This window comes from Simochromis diagramma, unplaced genomic scaffold, assembly GCF_900408965.1.
Source record: "Simochromis diagramma unplaced genomic scaffold, fSimDia1.1 OVJJ01000802.1, whole genome shotgun sequence".
Taxonomy (NCBI): Eukaryota; Metazoa; Chordata; class Actinopteri; order Cichliformes; family Cichlidae; genus Simochromis; species Simochromis diagramma.
In genome coordinates this window covers 7,115,214-7,132,278 of record NW_024387492.1, presented here as the reverse complement: position 1 = coordinate 7,132,278, position 17,065 = coordinate 7,115,214, and the positions used below count along the sequence as shown (strand labels likewise).

At 41.0% G+C, this 17,065-nt stretch overlaps 1 protein-coding gene across 1 annotated transcript; it reads right to left on the bottom strand.

The window, feature by feature from the left end:
• Positions 1–3,040: 3,040 nt before the first annotated feature.
• LOC120724585 (WD repeat-containing protein 26) lies at positions 3,041–16,837 on the bottom strand (the record flags this gene model as incomplete). The annotated part of the gene is made up of 14 exons (XM_040016843.1): positions 3,041–4,720; positions 4,843–5,037; positions 5,452–5,581; positions 5,710–5,788; positions 6,118–6,263; positions 7,088–7,207; positions 7,554–7,694; positions 7,852–7,990; positions 9,446–9,602; positions 9,734–9,831; positions 10,495–10,631; positions 13,269–13,325; positions 14,085–14,184; positions 16,224–16,837. Coding segments are annotated over 14 exons (2,139 nt in total), but the record flags the coding sequence as incomplete, so codon positions are not given.
• Between the last annotated feature and the right edge of the window lie 228 nt (positions 16,838–17,065).

Here is a 17,065-nt window from a genome sequence, read left to right as displayed (position 1 = left end):
GGCATTTCAACTTAGCTCTGCATGGCAATTGTATTTATGTATCTATTTTTATTTTTATTTTTATTTTTTTACTTTTTGCTAAGGTGAAAACAAGCTTCCGTAATTATGAAAGAATTGCATGTCTCAATATAGACCCGATATTTCAAATTCCAATTCAAAGGTGCTTTATTAGCATGAAAGTCTCTAACACAATATTGCCAAAAAAAGTCAAAGTACAATTTAACAAAATTATCACAATTTATTTAATGAAAATGTATTTAATGAGATGTTCCCCTTTTCATAACCGGTGTTTATTGTCAGTCATTGTGACCTGTTTCTTTTTTTCCCCCTTTTTTGAATTTCAGCAGCTATGCCAATAGTTTTCATATTGCTTTTAGTTTAAAATAATAATTTCACTTGGACTTGCACTTAAATGTTGAGCACTGTGGGCTCACATAAAATATTGTAGTTTGAGCCCACTCCACGTGTACTTATTACTACTCAAAATAGCCATCTTTGTATTGAAATGGCCAACAACACCTAACTTAAATTATTCTAATTATTCTATTGTCTCCTCATGTTGATATCAAAGGTAGCCTCCTCCCAGAAGGTCTGACTCCAAACATTCTTTCATGACCTTTCAGAAATCACTGAAGACAAATAAAATACAATCCTGTTTCCAAAAAGTTGGAATGCTTTGTAAACTATAGCCATAGAAAAAGTAATGGTTGAATTGATTGGTACAAAATTGAAATTATTGATCTGATAGTACAAAGAAAATGAAGAAACACAAGTATTGCCTTTTTTAATGCATGCTCACTTTGAATTTGATAACAGTGAAATAAATCTGCTTACGACTCGTCACACTAGAGGTCAGTAATGTCATGGAGTCTCGGTATGAAGGTGTAAAAAGAGGAGAGGCTGCTTCAATGCACATAGGATGGGACCTTGGCAAAGGCACCACAAATACTTAATGATATGCACAGGTAATGGGAGCAGCGCACCTTGATTAATTCAGCAGGACTATGTTAAACCACACATTGACACAGAACTATTTAGCAATTGAAATGAAGCAAGTATGGAGAAGCTCTTTTTTCATTATACACAACAAATTTTAAAAGAGTGAAGGTGTCCCCGTCTCAGCATGATTCAAATTCAGAATGAGTACATGTATAATTTCGAAGTCACATTTCTATTATTCATTTATTTTGAAATTTAAATTATTTTCATTCCTTGTGTTCCATTTATTCTAGTATTTTATTTACAGTGTGCCAACTCTCTTGGAAACAGAGACCTTCACGAATGCTTTGCCACATTGGTGACTTCGGGGTAGAGTTGTGCCGAGCTGTTTAAGGATGGGAGAGTAGCAGAGTGGATTTCTAAGCATCTCACAGTTTCCTAAGTTTCCTGCCCCACCAAACGGCGATGGACCATTCTTATTGTTTTGTTTTTTTTCAAAACCCTGAATGCTTTATTGAAAATATGCATACATAACACTTTCCCTACACAACAATACAAAACAGTACAATCACTTTTGTAAATAACACATTGAACGTAAATCCACACATTTCCCCTTCCCGCCCAAACCCAAGGAACTTAGAGATGCTACTGTAAGCCCTTAGTATCCCCCACCCACCACCTCTACCTCTGAGAAATAAGACAGTTAAATCAGAAACAAGTCCCTTGGTAAACCCAAGACAAAAGAACAGAGCAGACACCAGGTTGCATACAGACATAGCATTTGCCACCAGCAGGTGAACGATGGGTTTTACTGGAACTCTTATTCGGGGTCTTGGTGTGTACCGTTTGTCTCAAGTCTTCTGAAATGATGCAGGGCGTGGAAGAGGAGTCCATTCTATGGTCTAGGAGTCAAGATAGAGGTTTTCAATGTGTGAATATCAGATCAACACATACACAAGTGCCTCAAGTAAATTTGGCTTTGATGTGGGGTCAGAGAAGTAGCCACTGCCAATCTACAACGGCACGCCGAGAGGGATGATCGGTCGCGTACACAGACATGCGATAAAACAAGATTTTCACATGAAGGAAACTCTTTAAAGGCGAGGGGTGGATAGATCAAACCTGATTTGATTGTAGGTAACACACTTCCTACGACTCTTCTCACTCCTAGGTGCATGAGTGTTACTGTGCATATTATTTTATTTTTTGTGATAGTGGTAGAAAATATGCAACTGAATACAGATGAACAAAATATATTTAAAACATAAAAGAGTTAAAAAGGGTTATAAAGATTACAACAAAAACAAAAAGGACTCCAAATGTCTGGTTATACTTTAATATGATCATACAGAGAAAGAGATCAACCAAAAAATGATATATGAACAACAAAAAAAAAAGGAGAAAAAAAAAGTAACAAAAAAGTCCAATAAAAACAGACAGAAAAGCACTGTTTTGAAACATTTCACTGTATATCAGTCTGTAGCAAATAGTCATTACATACCCTCGAAAAGGGAGGAAGAAAGCTTTGAATGGTGCACTGACCACTGAATAACTTGGCTAGAGAGTGAAGTGGGGTGCGGGGGTTAATGCTGAATTCTCTCTAAGCTCGACAGCGGTACCCTCGAGAAGAGGCTGCTACGCCTTTTGAGAATGAGGGCGAGCTTTCAAAAAGTCAAAGACAAGCCACTGCTTTTTAGATGCATAGAGGCATAGTAAGGGCTTGCTTCCTTTAAGCAATCTCCTATGTAGGTTACGTCTTCACCAATGTAACATTTTACGTTTTAGGCTGGGAACTTCATGGATTTATGCCATTGCTGTATGTGCAAGAGAGCAGAAAAGACTACTCAAAGTGCAGTTTGTGGGAGGGGGGGGGTGCTGCCGTACATAGTGAAGGTTTGTGTGCAACTGTATAAACAGGAAGGCAATTTGTGTGCGTTCCCAGGATTGCAACAACACTCCCTAACTGTGCGCTCGAAGCGTGGATCTGGGTACTGGTGCCTCTCCTCTCTGGGGCTGTCCTACTACACGTCCATTAATTACAATCATTAACTTCTCATAAGAAATTACTCTTTGCTAATAACAACACTTTACAGCTTTTTAGAAACATGTCTCGCTCGAATTGCTCTTTTGAAATTTCCTTTTCCTCCCCAAACCCACAAAAAGCAGATGTCACTGGTTCAGTGTCGCTTAAATGCCACGTGGTAGGGAGAAAAATAAAAGAGAAAAAAAAAATCTGAATGTAAAAATTAAAGCCCCAGATTAAAAAAAACAAAACAAACAAAATGACTTTCTTTTACAAAATGGCTCTCAAGTATTCTTTGTTCCACAGATAGAGGTCCCTATGGGGCTTTGGATAACTCAGAACTGGTTTTAAAATCCTCTTTACAATTTTAACATGGGATTAGGAGAATTGGAGAGAGGGTGGGGGTGGGGGATTATCTGCTGGTGCGAATTGAACACACATGCATGCACGCACACACACACACACACACACGCACACACAAAGCACACGCCAATTAAATCTGCACTCAGTAACGTCAGCTCTCATACTAATGTGTGCATGCATAATCGCTCATTCACTCTCACTCACACACTCACACAGAGGAGGAACAGCAGTCACTGATGTGCATTAAAAGTTGCACTTTTCACATCTGAAAGCATGTCTCTTGAGAAAGGTCAAAGTGTATGTCTTGATAGTGGAAACGCCACCTTATCAACAACGAAAGACCCACCCCTCCCTTCTCCCAGATGATATGTGAACTGTGAGTTCCTCTGTCCTCCTCTTAGGCAGATGTAATGGAGTTGTGCGGTAGCTAGCTCGACAGACTGTGTGTGTGGGGGTGGGGGTGGGGGGTGTACTGTCAGTTGGAAACAGAACAGCAACTGTCCTTTAGCAGTTAAATTAAGGAATAAAAAGATTTTATTTTTCCTAATGTTGAGAAACAAAAAGTGGAATCTTCACACTAAAGCTTTCCAAGGGCACTACTTGCTAAGATTCACCTCTTAAATGAGAATAAACCCTATGACTATCATAAAAAAATCCAACATTTAGCATAGCCTTTTTTTTTTTGTCTGTGTTTCAGCTGGTCGGTCAATGTTGCCACTGTGGACTTTCAGCCTTTGTCCAAAAGATTGAATGTTAATATAGCAAGAAAGAGGGGGAGAGGAAAACATACATACAGAATAGTTGCTATATCCCCCCTCTTTGCACCATCCTCCCCCAGCAAGACCCCACCCCAAGTCCATGGAGACATTATACAGGTAACGTGAGAGACAGACAGGCACACAGATGTAGTCCAGTGAGCAGACGGCTCATCTGCGGTGTCTGTCTGGAGGCATCACAGGGACTTGATGTGCTCCAAGCTCCAGGTGGAGGTGGGTTTCCTGGGAAACTTGTGAGGACCTGGCATGGCTGGTGACCACGCAGGGACATGGAGGAAGAAGGGTTTGCTTGGAAGAGGAGAACAGCCATTACAGCTCTCCAGGGAGTATCCCGCTGGGCGCCGACTCATTTATCAGGCCTTTAGGTCAGAATCGGATTTCGGATGAAGACGAGTTTTCGGTCAGTCTTCACACTCGCTATTTTTTTCTAGGCCAGTCAGGAGACAATTTTCTTCCGTATGTTTTCTCTTTTTTGTTGGTTATTCTTCTCTTGCAATATGTGGATGCTGGGTTTTCTTCGCCCATGAATATTGTGTTTTACTGTGGGATGTTGTTTGTTGTTAGAGACACGGTTTCTGCTCTATTAGTGACCATCAACTGTCCATGTGACTGCAGTTTTCTGAGAAGGAAATAAACATTTAGTAGATCAAAATGGTGATTTGAGGAGAATTTTAGCATAAATCAACATGAACAAAAACAAAAATAAAATAAAATCATGTTATAACCAACAGTTATAACTACCGTTGAGCCCATCTGCCTCTTGTGATTCGAGGAAGGGTGCAGGGCCCCAGATGCGTACTGTGCCGTCATCGGAGGCAGAAGCCATGAGGCTTGGGATGGCCGGGTTCCAGCTCACACAGTTAACGGTGCGCGTGTGGCCTGTGAGCTCAGCGATAGGAAGTTCACCACGCCGATGCCAGATGTATACTTTGTGGTCTGTGGCAACAGATAAAGAAAGCAATAAAACAGGTGGAAGAAAACAGGGTTCGAATTGTAGGGGAATTAATGTAAAAGACAACACCGATCGGAATTTAGAAAGTTTAGAGAAACCGAATGAAAGGAAGAAACATTTCACCATATTTCACAAGGAAATATGGTGAAAGGGTGCAGAGGAATGAAATACAGCAAAGGATCTGGGCTGGCTGGGAATTGGCTGCTAAGGGCTTTAACCATCCTAATAAAGGCATTTAAGTTACTTTTCACAAATTAGTCACTACTATAATGGTGATCAGAAGTCATGCAGAGCTACACGCAGAAAGGACACTGGACCAGAAAACATTACACTGAAAGAAGACTCATACAAACATAGTGAAAACGTGGCCATTTATTCCCACAGCACTCTGACTGTACCTTCGCTGCCACTGGCAATGAAGTCTTCGTTGTGTCCTCCAAAGCAGGAGTGGATTGTGTAGAAGCCCTGGGTAACACCTTGGTACTTCCTTACCAGCACCCGGTCCTGAAGGTCCCACAGGTGCACTCCCTACAAAAAGGTGTAGACCAACAGACTGTAACTACTGAAGAATACTTTACACAGTTTAGCAAAACAAAGCAGCCATGCATTTTAGCAGGACTGATGCTGTAAAGAGCCTGAATTGATCAGTAGCTTACCTGAGTTGCTACATTTAACAAAGCTAATCTTCCGTTCTTTGAAACAGTAAAAGACATGATAGGGTGGTCCTCCTGAACTCTGTAAAGGACATGTGAACAAGACAGCCTGTCAGGCACTGTGATGTGTGATGTAACTGATAAGTATAACGTGATATTTTAGAGCAAATACTACAGACAGCTGTAGAGTTCCTAAAATTCGGGAAGAGTTTGTTGTGGTATTCATCCGTTTTAAAGTGAAACCATAGCTATAAAAGGAGCACTGCTCGGCATCAGAAGAGATCAACTCCAGCAACTACCATGATTAGCGATTCATTACACCTGGATTAGCCCCTTGAAAAAAATGGCACATGTCAACAATATTTCATGTAGGTATACAACAGTGCAGGGGTGAGGAGCGCTGACACATACATGTTTCTGTCCGTAAGGTCCTCAAAGTTGTATCCCCGGATACGCTGGTGGGTGTCTGAGGCCAGCACTATCCTGCCATCGTTCAGGCACCACAGGCACTGCACTCTCACACCCTCCCAGGAGTCTAACAAGTTGCCATCCAGGTCCTGAAATACACACATCAGAGAAGAGAAACACTGAAACAGCATAGTATGGCAATCATACTAAACTCTTACTCCCATTGGACGCTTACGAGGGGAAGCACTTGTTTCTCTGTTGTGAAGTGGTTTAAGTGGTTTCTGTCATATTTCAGGCCTGCTTCCAGGACAAAATGACCGATTGTGAAACAGAAGTTAGTGGGGACGATCAGCTAACGAGGGGAAACCTTTGGGAAAAATCCCAAACTTATTCCAATGGTCAAACCACATCTTTATTCATATATATCAAGGTGTCAAAACTCTTCATTAAAAGGTACAGGGAACCACCCTGGGAGGGGAAAGACCTGCTTAGTCACAAAGCACACACAGATAGCTATAGATCAACTGTGAAAAACATATTTTTATGGGCTCTTTCAGTAAGTTGGATAGAAAATCACAATACTGAAAGAGCCTATGATTGTTTGAAAACCTGATTAAGGTCATCCCAGCATTTCAATAGACGTTTAACAGCTGCTAACACAACCAAATCTCTTTTCCTTTTCTCTCTTCCCCAGCACGCCATTATGAAAACATGCCAGGAATTCAGCACTGATTAACAGAAGCAATGATAACAAGATAAGATATGCTTTATTTAGCACCAAACGTGGCAAAATTGTTACAGCAGTTAAAACTTAAGTTAAATTCAACAAAAATATAACAAAATAGCTGAGATGACTAATTAATTCTTTTCAAGAAAAAAAAAAAAAAAAGGTGAAAAATTTGACGAAAGCACACAAACTAAAAACAACTGTGCATTAAACATAGAGAGAGAATAAAAAAAAAAATTAACTTACACACTGATAAAACTGTCCCCTTTGTCCTCCAGTGACAAAGCGCTTGCCATCAGGGTTCCAGGCCACGCTGGTCAGACTATCTTCATGGGACTGGGACATTTTGGTCCGCAGCTCCCCCGTCTGGTGAAGAGGGGGGATTGACAGACCGAGTGCAAATCAAGAGGAGAGAAAATGGGGGAAGGGAGACAGCGAGAAGAAATATTAAGCAAGAGTGGGGGAGGGTTGAGTAACAGGAAAGGAAACAGAAGGGGATCCGTGAAGCGGAGAGGTCACTGAGTACACACAGCACACTACAGAGTATCTAAGGCAGGTTATCCAGCACACGTTTCCTCATTTTGAAAAAGAACGATTTTGAGATTCACCCATGTATGCTTTTCTACACAACTGTACTATTATGTTCTCTGCTGTTTGAAGAGGTAATATAGCATTAAAGTTAACAAGTGAAGCCACCGTGCATCAACCTTACCTGAACATTCCAGAGCCAGAGCTCGGAGCAGTCATCCGGTCCGCAGGCGATCAGGTAGGTGTCATCGGGACTCCAGGCTAAGTAGGAGACGCCGTATGCATGACCCTCCAGGGTTCGCAGCAGCTTCAGCTGGTGGGTCTCCTACACAGATAGTAAGAGGACAAAGAAAAACCCTGAGACACAATATGGACTGGGCCCTTATTTGTGGAAATTAAAAACAAAAAAAAACCAAAAAACAAATTGTCAAGAGATTTTAAAGTCTGAAATTAAAATACTAATAAAAAACCCCAAAACTTACTGGGTCCACTTGCCAAATTATGACAGTAGTGTCTTTGGAGCCAGTGGCTAGCTTGGTGCCATCATTTGAGAATTTGCAGAACCACACCTCATTACAATGCTCAGTCAGAATCTGTTGAGTGTAACATGGGAACTGCTTCCTGTAACACACACACACCGACCCACACACAAGATGAAAAAGTTAAAATCTTAATTCAGTCATCCATTTAACCCAGGTCCAGGTGGCCGGGGCAGCCGCCTAAGCCTTAATCACCTCGGTTGTCTCCTTTCACTGCACAGAGGCAGCAGCTCTACTTTGAGCCCCTCATGCAAAGCAGAGCTCCCACCAGCTCTACAGCCCACCTAAAAGAAAAACACTTGGCTTGTTGCCCATCACTTTGTAGCTAACAGTTGGTATCGCTAATCCTTACACTTGTAAGGACACCTTTTGAAAGAATCTTGGTTCTGTTCCTTGTATTCTTAATCCTTTAGTTGCTACCCACAGCTGGTGCCCACTGGTGAGGGTAGGATCTACCAGAAAGTCATCAGCTTTGGGCTAAGCCCTCTCTTCACCACACAAAGCAGTCACAGTGCCCAGATCACTACAGTTTCTGATTGATCTTTCTATCCATTCCACCCTTGCCCCACTCATGAAGAAGCCTGCAAAGTTCTTGAACTCTTCTACTAAATGGAGCGAGTCCCCTAAAGGATTTGGTCATATGCATTTTCCCAGGTCCATAATATGCATGTAGATTTATGGGGAAAACTCCAACACACCCTGTACTATCCCCTGAGATCGACAGTTGGCCCAGTTTCCATATTCTTCTTTCCAAACCGGAGTTTGAACTAATGCTTAGACTCTCCTCGCCAGCACCACTGCACTGAACTGTGATCCTCTGAAGATGTAACACACCCACTGCTCGCCCTTTATAAAGAGGTCAATCCTCAGTCTGCCAATCCAAAGGCACTGTTGGTGACTTTTGTGCATTGTTCCAAGGGTGTGTGAACAAAGACAGAGCAACCAGAGCCTTAAAGAACTTGAATTTCATCTTCCCTTCATTGTGTCAGTTAAAACAATCGATTTTAGATGAGCCACAGCAGTAAAACCACTGACCGGTTGTGAACAACAGTGATTATCTGCTGGAAAATCCTGGATTTATCCTGGATATTGCTTTGACATGTACCATCTACTTAAACATTGGTGCACACTAAACACCCCACTCCCTCAACCTATCAACTTCACCCTATCTCACACTACAAAAGACTTAAAGGATCCTTTGCCAGTGTCAACGTTCCGGACACCAGAGGACACCCCCAGAGGCTGCATGTCCATTCCCTGATGAGCTACAGGTGTTTGGGACATTACAATACACAGCAAATAAATAGGAGAGAGAAGCATCAAGGTACAAAAGAAAAGAAGTAGTGGAGACATAGTAGTGGAGTATGTCATTAAAGAGAAAAATCAGCTGACTTCCACTCCAAAAACAACATTTAGAATCACAAGGAGCTCCAACATTTTGGTTTTATAACAACAAGAGTAAAATATTACAGTTTTGTAATTTAGCAAAGTCTGGCGTCTCGGAGACAGTGCAACATGCTAGCTTTGCAGTACCAACCTGCTGCAGACGTGATCAAGGAGGAGAGAGACCGAGTCCAGGTTATTGTCCAGCTTGGTGTTATGATAAAGGCAGCGGTCCCTCTGCAGCTCCACTGCTTGCCGGAGCAGGGTGTGCAGTCGACGAGGGGGCAGCATCACAGAAGGAGGCAGGTATGCTACAAATAGAGAGGAAAAAACAGATCATAGAGATTCACAGCTGTACATGGAATATGCACGCGCACACACACACACAAACAAGACAACATCTGTTAGCTGTACAGGGTCAGTTATGGAAATGCCTCCTCACTTTGTAGTTTATCCAGCAGCCTGCAGCGTGAAGCCGTGCCCTTGCCCTCCCACTCTGCCTTGGCCCTAAGATCCTCAGCATGGCTACACATTAGGTACCTGAAACAACATACAAGAACGCAGTTTAAGCAAAAAACACACTGAGAGGACATCATAACATCCATGAAGGATTATTACAATTTTAAAAAGACATCTTATCACCAGGAAGTAAACAGGAGCTTAAAATAGTGATAAGAATGGCCGTAAACTACAACCACTGACAACTAAATACAGATTTTAACTTAGACTAAATTTAGCAAACTTTCTGATGTGGTAAATAAAGCATCCTGAAGGGTCTAAGATGAACTTGTTACATTCAGGTATTTGATATTTTTTTAAAAAAAAGAGCTGACTAACATTTGCAGATAAAGCAAAAAGATCCATGATTGTTTTATTACTGGAGATAAAACAGTAAGCGTGACAAGAACTGCACTGTGAAAATTACTACTAAAATCATTTACCATATAGACGTTTTACAGTGAATTCAACAGCTTAAGCTTCATTAATTATCATAATGTAAGACAATTTAATATTCCCTTAATTATTAGCAAACAATATTTATACAGGTGCAGATTTTGGTACAAGTAAATCACCAAACAGGCGTACCATTATCATCTACAGGACTCTCCAATAGCTATATGGGTGGTTAGTAGGTGTGTATTTGTGCAGACAGGGTGAACATCCTGATGATGGCTATAAGCCAGAGGTAACATTAAACAGTACCCGCTGAGTACGTGGATGCGATCTGTGTTGTACTTGAGCGGCGTCAGCTCTCCCCGGAGGACCTGCAAAGCCTCCAAGACTTTTCCGTCCTCCAGGTACTCAAGGTACTTCTGCTGCAGCAGCAGGAACTTCATACGCTGAGTAGAAAGAAGAGAAGCACAGGTATAGAGAAGGTAATCTATAAACACCAAAAACATACAGGAGGAAGAAATAAATAGTAAAGAACAGCAGCAACAGTACTCAATTCCAAACGGTCAATGCACCAAGTCTCCCATAGCTGCAAATATCAAAACAAACAAGGCTGGTGCCAGCTAACAAAGCCTTCGTTCTAATTTTGGGAAAAGGTTCAAACATCAAACATTAAAGAGAATATATAATTGCATGATAGGATGAATCAATAAATGCATTACCCAGCAAGCAAAGATTTCTCAGGAAGAAAACATGACTGCCAGAGCCAGAAACCCCATCCAGTTTTTATAACTGAAAATAAGTTAGATTAAAAATATGAAACTATCTATAATAATAAATGAATAAAGACTCGCACAGAGGTGTTCCAAACTACAATAATATGTGTTCTGTGTTGCAAAGTACTTTTTAGGAATCTCATGTAGCTAAAGCCACATTATCACCCAAGAGCAGATGTCCCCATCCCATAGTAACATTCTTATCATAATATACAGATGAGAAAAAAAAAAAAAAAAAAAAAAAAAAAAAACTCATTTAGATATTAACATATACTGAAAATATCAGAAAATACACCAACAAAAATAAGACGTTTCCTGACCTTGTCCAACAATAGCATAAATTCTTATTAGCTCTTTATAACATTTTACAATCAAAGTCAAAAATAAGTGGCACCGATATATGCATCTGCACAGTGAAAATATGGAATACTAATAAATAAAATAAAATAAACGGCTCAACAGCAGATCTCTGTTCAAACCTTTTGGGCTCAGATTGTAACATTTAACACTTATATGCTTCCCTCCATAACAGAAATACATCTGCGTGACTACACCTTCAAAGAGGAAGCAATACTCATACACCTTGAAATACTTGGCAACATACATCATACTGGATTTCTAGCTGAGGAATAAGAAAGGCCTTTTGTGTGCTTCACCCTATCAAGCAATTATGCATTCTTTTTACCGAGTGACGTTTAAAGCTCACCTGGTTATCATTTATTGTTGTTTTGAATTACGTGGATAATGCCTTCAAGCTGAAACATGTTTCTTTTTTGTACCACAACAATGAAAACCATTTATCAGAGTGTACTGGCATTCTGTTTGTAAGGAGAAAATAAAAGAATGACAAATAAGCTTAAACTACTGCTTTGACACTGACAGGGAGTGATTTTAACCATATATATCAAGACAGCTAGTTTGCATAACTTTATCATAAAAAAGGTTAAAGTACCACATTTTAAGGAAGCAAAAAAAACTAAACATTCCCATTTAGGATATATGACACTGATACAATAAAACTCAAATTAGTGGTAGAATATAATTTAAAAAAATCAATTTGTCATTATTAGAATATATTTACAAATATGCAGAGCACATATGGTAATATTAACATCACCATTTCTTTTATAGTGTTTACACATTGCTGCAGTTTAGCGATGTCATTTGCGGTGTTAAGCGCCTCCATCCTATCTCAGGTATGCAAGTACAGCAAGCACACTCATATCGACTACACAAAATCCACCCACATAACTCTGTAAATAAAGAGGGCAGAAACACACATCTCAGAGTTCTCCCCCTTAGGCCCGTGACACGAGCAAACTGTGCTCCAGAACTGTTGTGAATGTCATGTTGACTATGACAATGCTAATCTCAACTCAAGAACTAAAATGGCGTTATGAAAGAAAAAAAGAAAAGAAGAAAAAAACATTAAAAAGCTACATCCATTTTCACAATAACTCAGCAGGGAATGGCTGTTAGAAACCTTATGACACAGAGCAGCAGGCACTTGACTCTGAAGTATTTTTGGAGCTCATCTTGTTGCTAATTAGCATGCTAGCTAGGGATAATTAGTCTGAGCTGAGTCTCATTACCAAACTGATACTGTAAAGTATTTACTCTCATACTAATCTTCACAGGAATAAATGTTTGTGGATCAGTGGTATTCAATATTAAAGGCCCTGATAGATGTACTGTGTACTGCAGAAATACACAACTGCAGTCTTTTCTGTTAAATACTGTAGCTGACATGGATATGTGCTCAATGTGCTGTTAAATGTATACATATTTAATTCTTTTAAACCATGTTCTGTAATGGAAATTCTTGATCTCTCATATCTGCTCCCAGTATTGACTGACTTGGCAAAAACAAAGCTGTAGTAGCAAGAATCAAACCAAAACATAGCTTTTAAATCTATTAATAATAATAATAATAATAATAATAATAATAATAATAATAATAATGGATTACATTTATATAGCGCTTTTCGGGGCCCTCAAAGCGCTGTACAATTCCACTATTCATTCACTCTCACATTCACACACTGGTGGATTATTAGTTCTAATCAATGTAAAGACACTATGTAAAAAAAAAAAAAAAAACCCAACAGCATTGCAATGTGGAGTCACACTCTGCTTAAAAACAGCATCCAGTACACTACTCTAAATCTAAATGTGGATTCGCTCCTTCTTGTGGCGCTGTCCACAACAGGAATCTGCTCTATAACTGTGTCATTCTGGAAAGTCCAGCTGTGCCTGCTAACTGACTGACTGTCATTCAGTCCAGTTCAGGTTTGGGCAAAGGGAGCTTACCACAATAGCATTGGGAGAATGCATCAATGCTCTCAGTTCGTTGAGATCATTCTCAGCCTGCACCGAAACAAAAGGAGGGTGACAGAGGGGAGAGAAAGAGGGAGAAATCGTTAGCTCAGCACTTTCCATGCATGCACAAGAAAAAAAACCCCAAAAACTAATTATATAAACAGTGATACAGATTTTATGGTCACCTAATCTATAAGGCTTTGACAATGCAACTGTGCAGTGATCAAAATGTAAAGGACAAATCTCAAAGTACCAGCTACTTTTACCGTTTTGTAGATAACTTTATGGAATCAAAACAAATTGCTTGTGTATTAGTCTAATTTTGACCACAGGTGCTCTAAACCAATGTAGGTTCGTTACACCAGGAGATTCATTTCTACCGGCATTAACACTTTTATGGGTCTGCTGTAAAGTGCTGGATCAAGCGCTAATAAAATAAACTGGCAATTTAAAAGCCAATTACATAAAGACGCCTTAATAAGCATTTTACTTCACCTTTAAATTTCTGTTAATTCTACTCCGCCACAGAGGGTTGTCCTGCGGGCTTCAACATTAAAAATTAAACAAGTTCATGCTGCTGGGTTTGCATAACTGTGCCCCGTACAGACTGCTGTTTGAACTCACCTATGTTACCACCTGCTGCTTTCATAAACTTAGCTTTGGTTGATAATTAATATGAGACAAGATTGATCTGAAAAGATACTGTATGTATTCTAGCTCTGCGTTTTGAAGTGAAATTTCACTGTCACATATTCCATGTTGCCCAGAATATTTCCTATTATGTAGTCACTGTAAACAAATACTAACCTTGTCCCACTCTCCTTCCATGACATGGTTGCGGAACTTGGTAGCTGAGGAGTGTTCCAGTCTGCAGCCTGATTCCTGCATCAGCAGGTCCACCGTCTGACTGCAGAGACACAGGAGGAGAGTGGAGGAGAGGAAGTTATCCAGATATATAATGATGAGACATGTGAAAAGGAAAAAAAAAAATCAAGGGCAAATGTGGTTTTCCAGCTATTAACAGTCATACCTGAAAATGTGAGCTCAGTCAGCTGACACGTTAGCCCATCATTATGTTAAGTGACATTTTTTAGGTAGGTTATAGACCTTTTTCCTCACTAGTCATTTATGTCATTATGCCAATACTTTATGGTGATGGCAAATAGTGTACTGGGTGACAAGACGATATTAATGTTTGTGGCCGACAGTAGGGAGAATATAATTTAATGGCTAACAATAGCTGGGAGAAGCCGGTTGTGGGGCAGTTGTGTCACCCCAGCATTATTTGTGGACACCAACATGAATCAAGCTTCCACTGCGGTTGACATCACCCCCTTCGGCTCTGTCAACAGTGAACCATAACCATCTGTGCAAACACCATCCCTCTGCTAAACACACTCCACTCCCATAAAAGCTCCTGCAGAGATGTGTGTGCAAGATAATGCAAGTGAAATGGGTATGGGGGGGTGGCTGACACCTTCAGCATGATGACATCATTCTCAGGTATCAATGGAGTGGCGCAGCAGCTCTGTGTTGAGCCCGATTTCGATTGTATTTCCCTGGCTGAAATGTAGGGGCTCTGTTTCATACCAGGCAATTTCAACCCCCCCCCAAAAAAAAGAAAAGAAAAAAAAACCCTCATAGTAAACACAGTAATGTCTTTTATAATGCCTATAATGCTATACTTTCTCAGCTGAACACTAGAAATCAAACGACCCAACAGTGCAGACCACTGGCAGTTTGAAGATCACCATACACACGTTTCTTGGGAAAAAAAACAAAACAAAAAAACAACAAACCCTCATTTCTATAATTAGATTCAAACCAACGTTTCCATGTGAAACAGCTGGCAGAAAGCGCATTCCTCAGCCGCCATGAAGCCATCCGATTCTGCTCAGTTCGGGAACAAATGTCGCCCACAGTATTGACTGCTGACTTAAATAAATACACGCTCCAATACATGCACGTCACTGTTTGTGACTGGCTGATGACACATTGCTCGGACACAGCAACAAAGACGGAAAAAATGAAGGCAGGAGAGAAGTTCTAACATTCGTGAGATAGCTGTGTAAAATGGTGCCTGATTTGATGAAATAAATAGTTCCAAGGACCCATCAAGAAATGCAAAGAGTGCACTAGGAATACTAAAATAACCAGGTCATATTTCATAACCCATACCCGTTATTACAGTGTCTTTCAGCATTACAAGACTTCTCCATGTACCTCTCTAAAAAGAAACCCCAAATGAAAAAAAACGTGCTGCATTTGCAGACGAGCTACAAAAAGAAGAAAGCCACCAGAGTAAAAAGCCGACGTTGAAAACCCCGTGCACTAACCTAACATTTTTCTCCGCAATTGCTTTTTGCGCAATAACCTCTCAAACGTAAAACTCACGCCGTGAACTCGATCATTCTGCTTAAGTACCTAATTAGGAAAACTGAACCGTATCCATTTTATATAGCTGAAAAACCACAACAAATCTGCGATCCTTGTTTTGTGTGAACAAACGTTACTAATGTTAGATGATGTAATGCCTTTTATTCACTGCGAAATCTATAACATTTATTAATAGATCGTGACGTAACTGGCATTAAAAGGCTCCTACGAGTTATGGTGAACTCGTGAAACAGCTCTATGTTGAACTATGTTTTATCTTTCCGTGAACGTTTAATATCAAGACACAACACCTTAGCGCAGGCTACCGATGCTAGCTGTTATTGTGCAAGATGGACCCCTTCTTTCTACCAACTGCCGAGCTCACAGGCTAACTACCAACCCCATCCCCCCATGTTTGTGTCTGTCAAGCGCACTAATATCGCCTTTACCAGCTGCTATTTCGCAGTTTCACATAAAATCCAAGTTATACAGATTGCACTTCTTATGTTCGATGCTAAGGTTTACTGCCTTCGCGAGTTTTTCCTCGACTGACACACTGAATAAACTTACTTCAGTCCTAGTCCGTGGAGATGTTGCCCTATTAATCGTATGACATCTTCCTCCGCCTGCGTTAGTCGTTTCTTCTTTTTCAACGAGCCGACCTCCGAACTCGAGGCCGTAGAAGCAGCCGAAGTCCCCGTGCAAGGCCCTACTGAAGATCCATTACTGGTACCGACGTTATTACCGTTATCTGTGCTGGAGAGAAGGCCATTTGAGTGAGTTCCTCCGACCGAGGAGGACTCCCCGTTTTGTGCGCTGTTTAAGCAAGAGAGCTCCGAGGATTCTTGTCCTTGTCCAGCCCCGTTTGCCTGCATACTGCTGCTGAGGTTGTTGACAACACTTCGGTTAAAGTGGATGGCAGAGGTGGCTTGAGAGTATGCACCGCGTCCTAGGACAACTCCGGAAAGGCCTGTCAAAACTGCTGAAGCCCCGGGCTCTCCTGCTCCCTCCACCGCCGAGGCTCGGTGCTTCTTCCGCGGGGGCGGCGACGCTCCGCCGGTGTCCGAGTCGGAGGAGGAGGAAGCGGAGGCCAGAGTTTCCTCACCGAGAGCGGCCGTGGTTAGAAGCCGGCGAAGCTCCGGGTGGGAAATGAAGGTTAAGCTTCCAGATCTGAGGCCTCGTTGTCAGGCTTAGAGCGTACTGTCACTGTGGAAGCTCTATCAGTTAGCCCGTTTTGTTGTTGTTTCTCTCAAAACAGCTGCAGCTCTAATGGAGTCCTGACGCCCTGACGTAACCGGAAATTCCTACACTACCAGGCTTCCGGGTAGAATTATAATCCATGGGTGGTGCATGAGAACCTAGTTAGCATAATAATGATTAAAAAACAATAACATTTCATATTAAAGTTAATT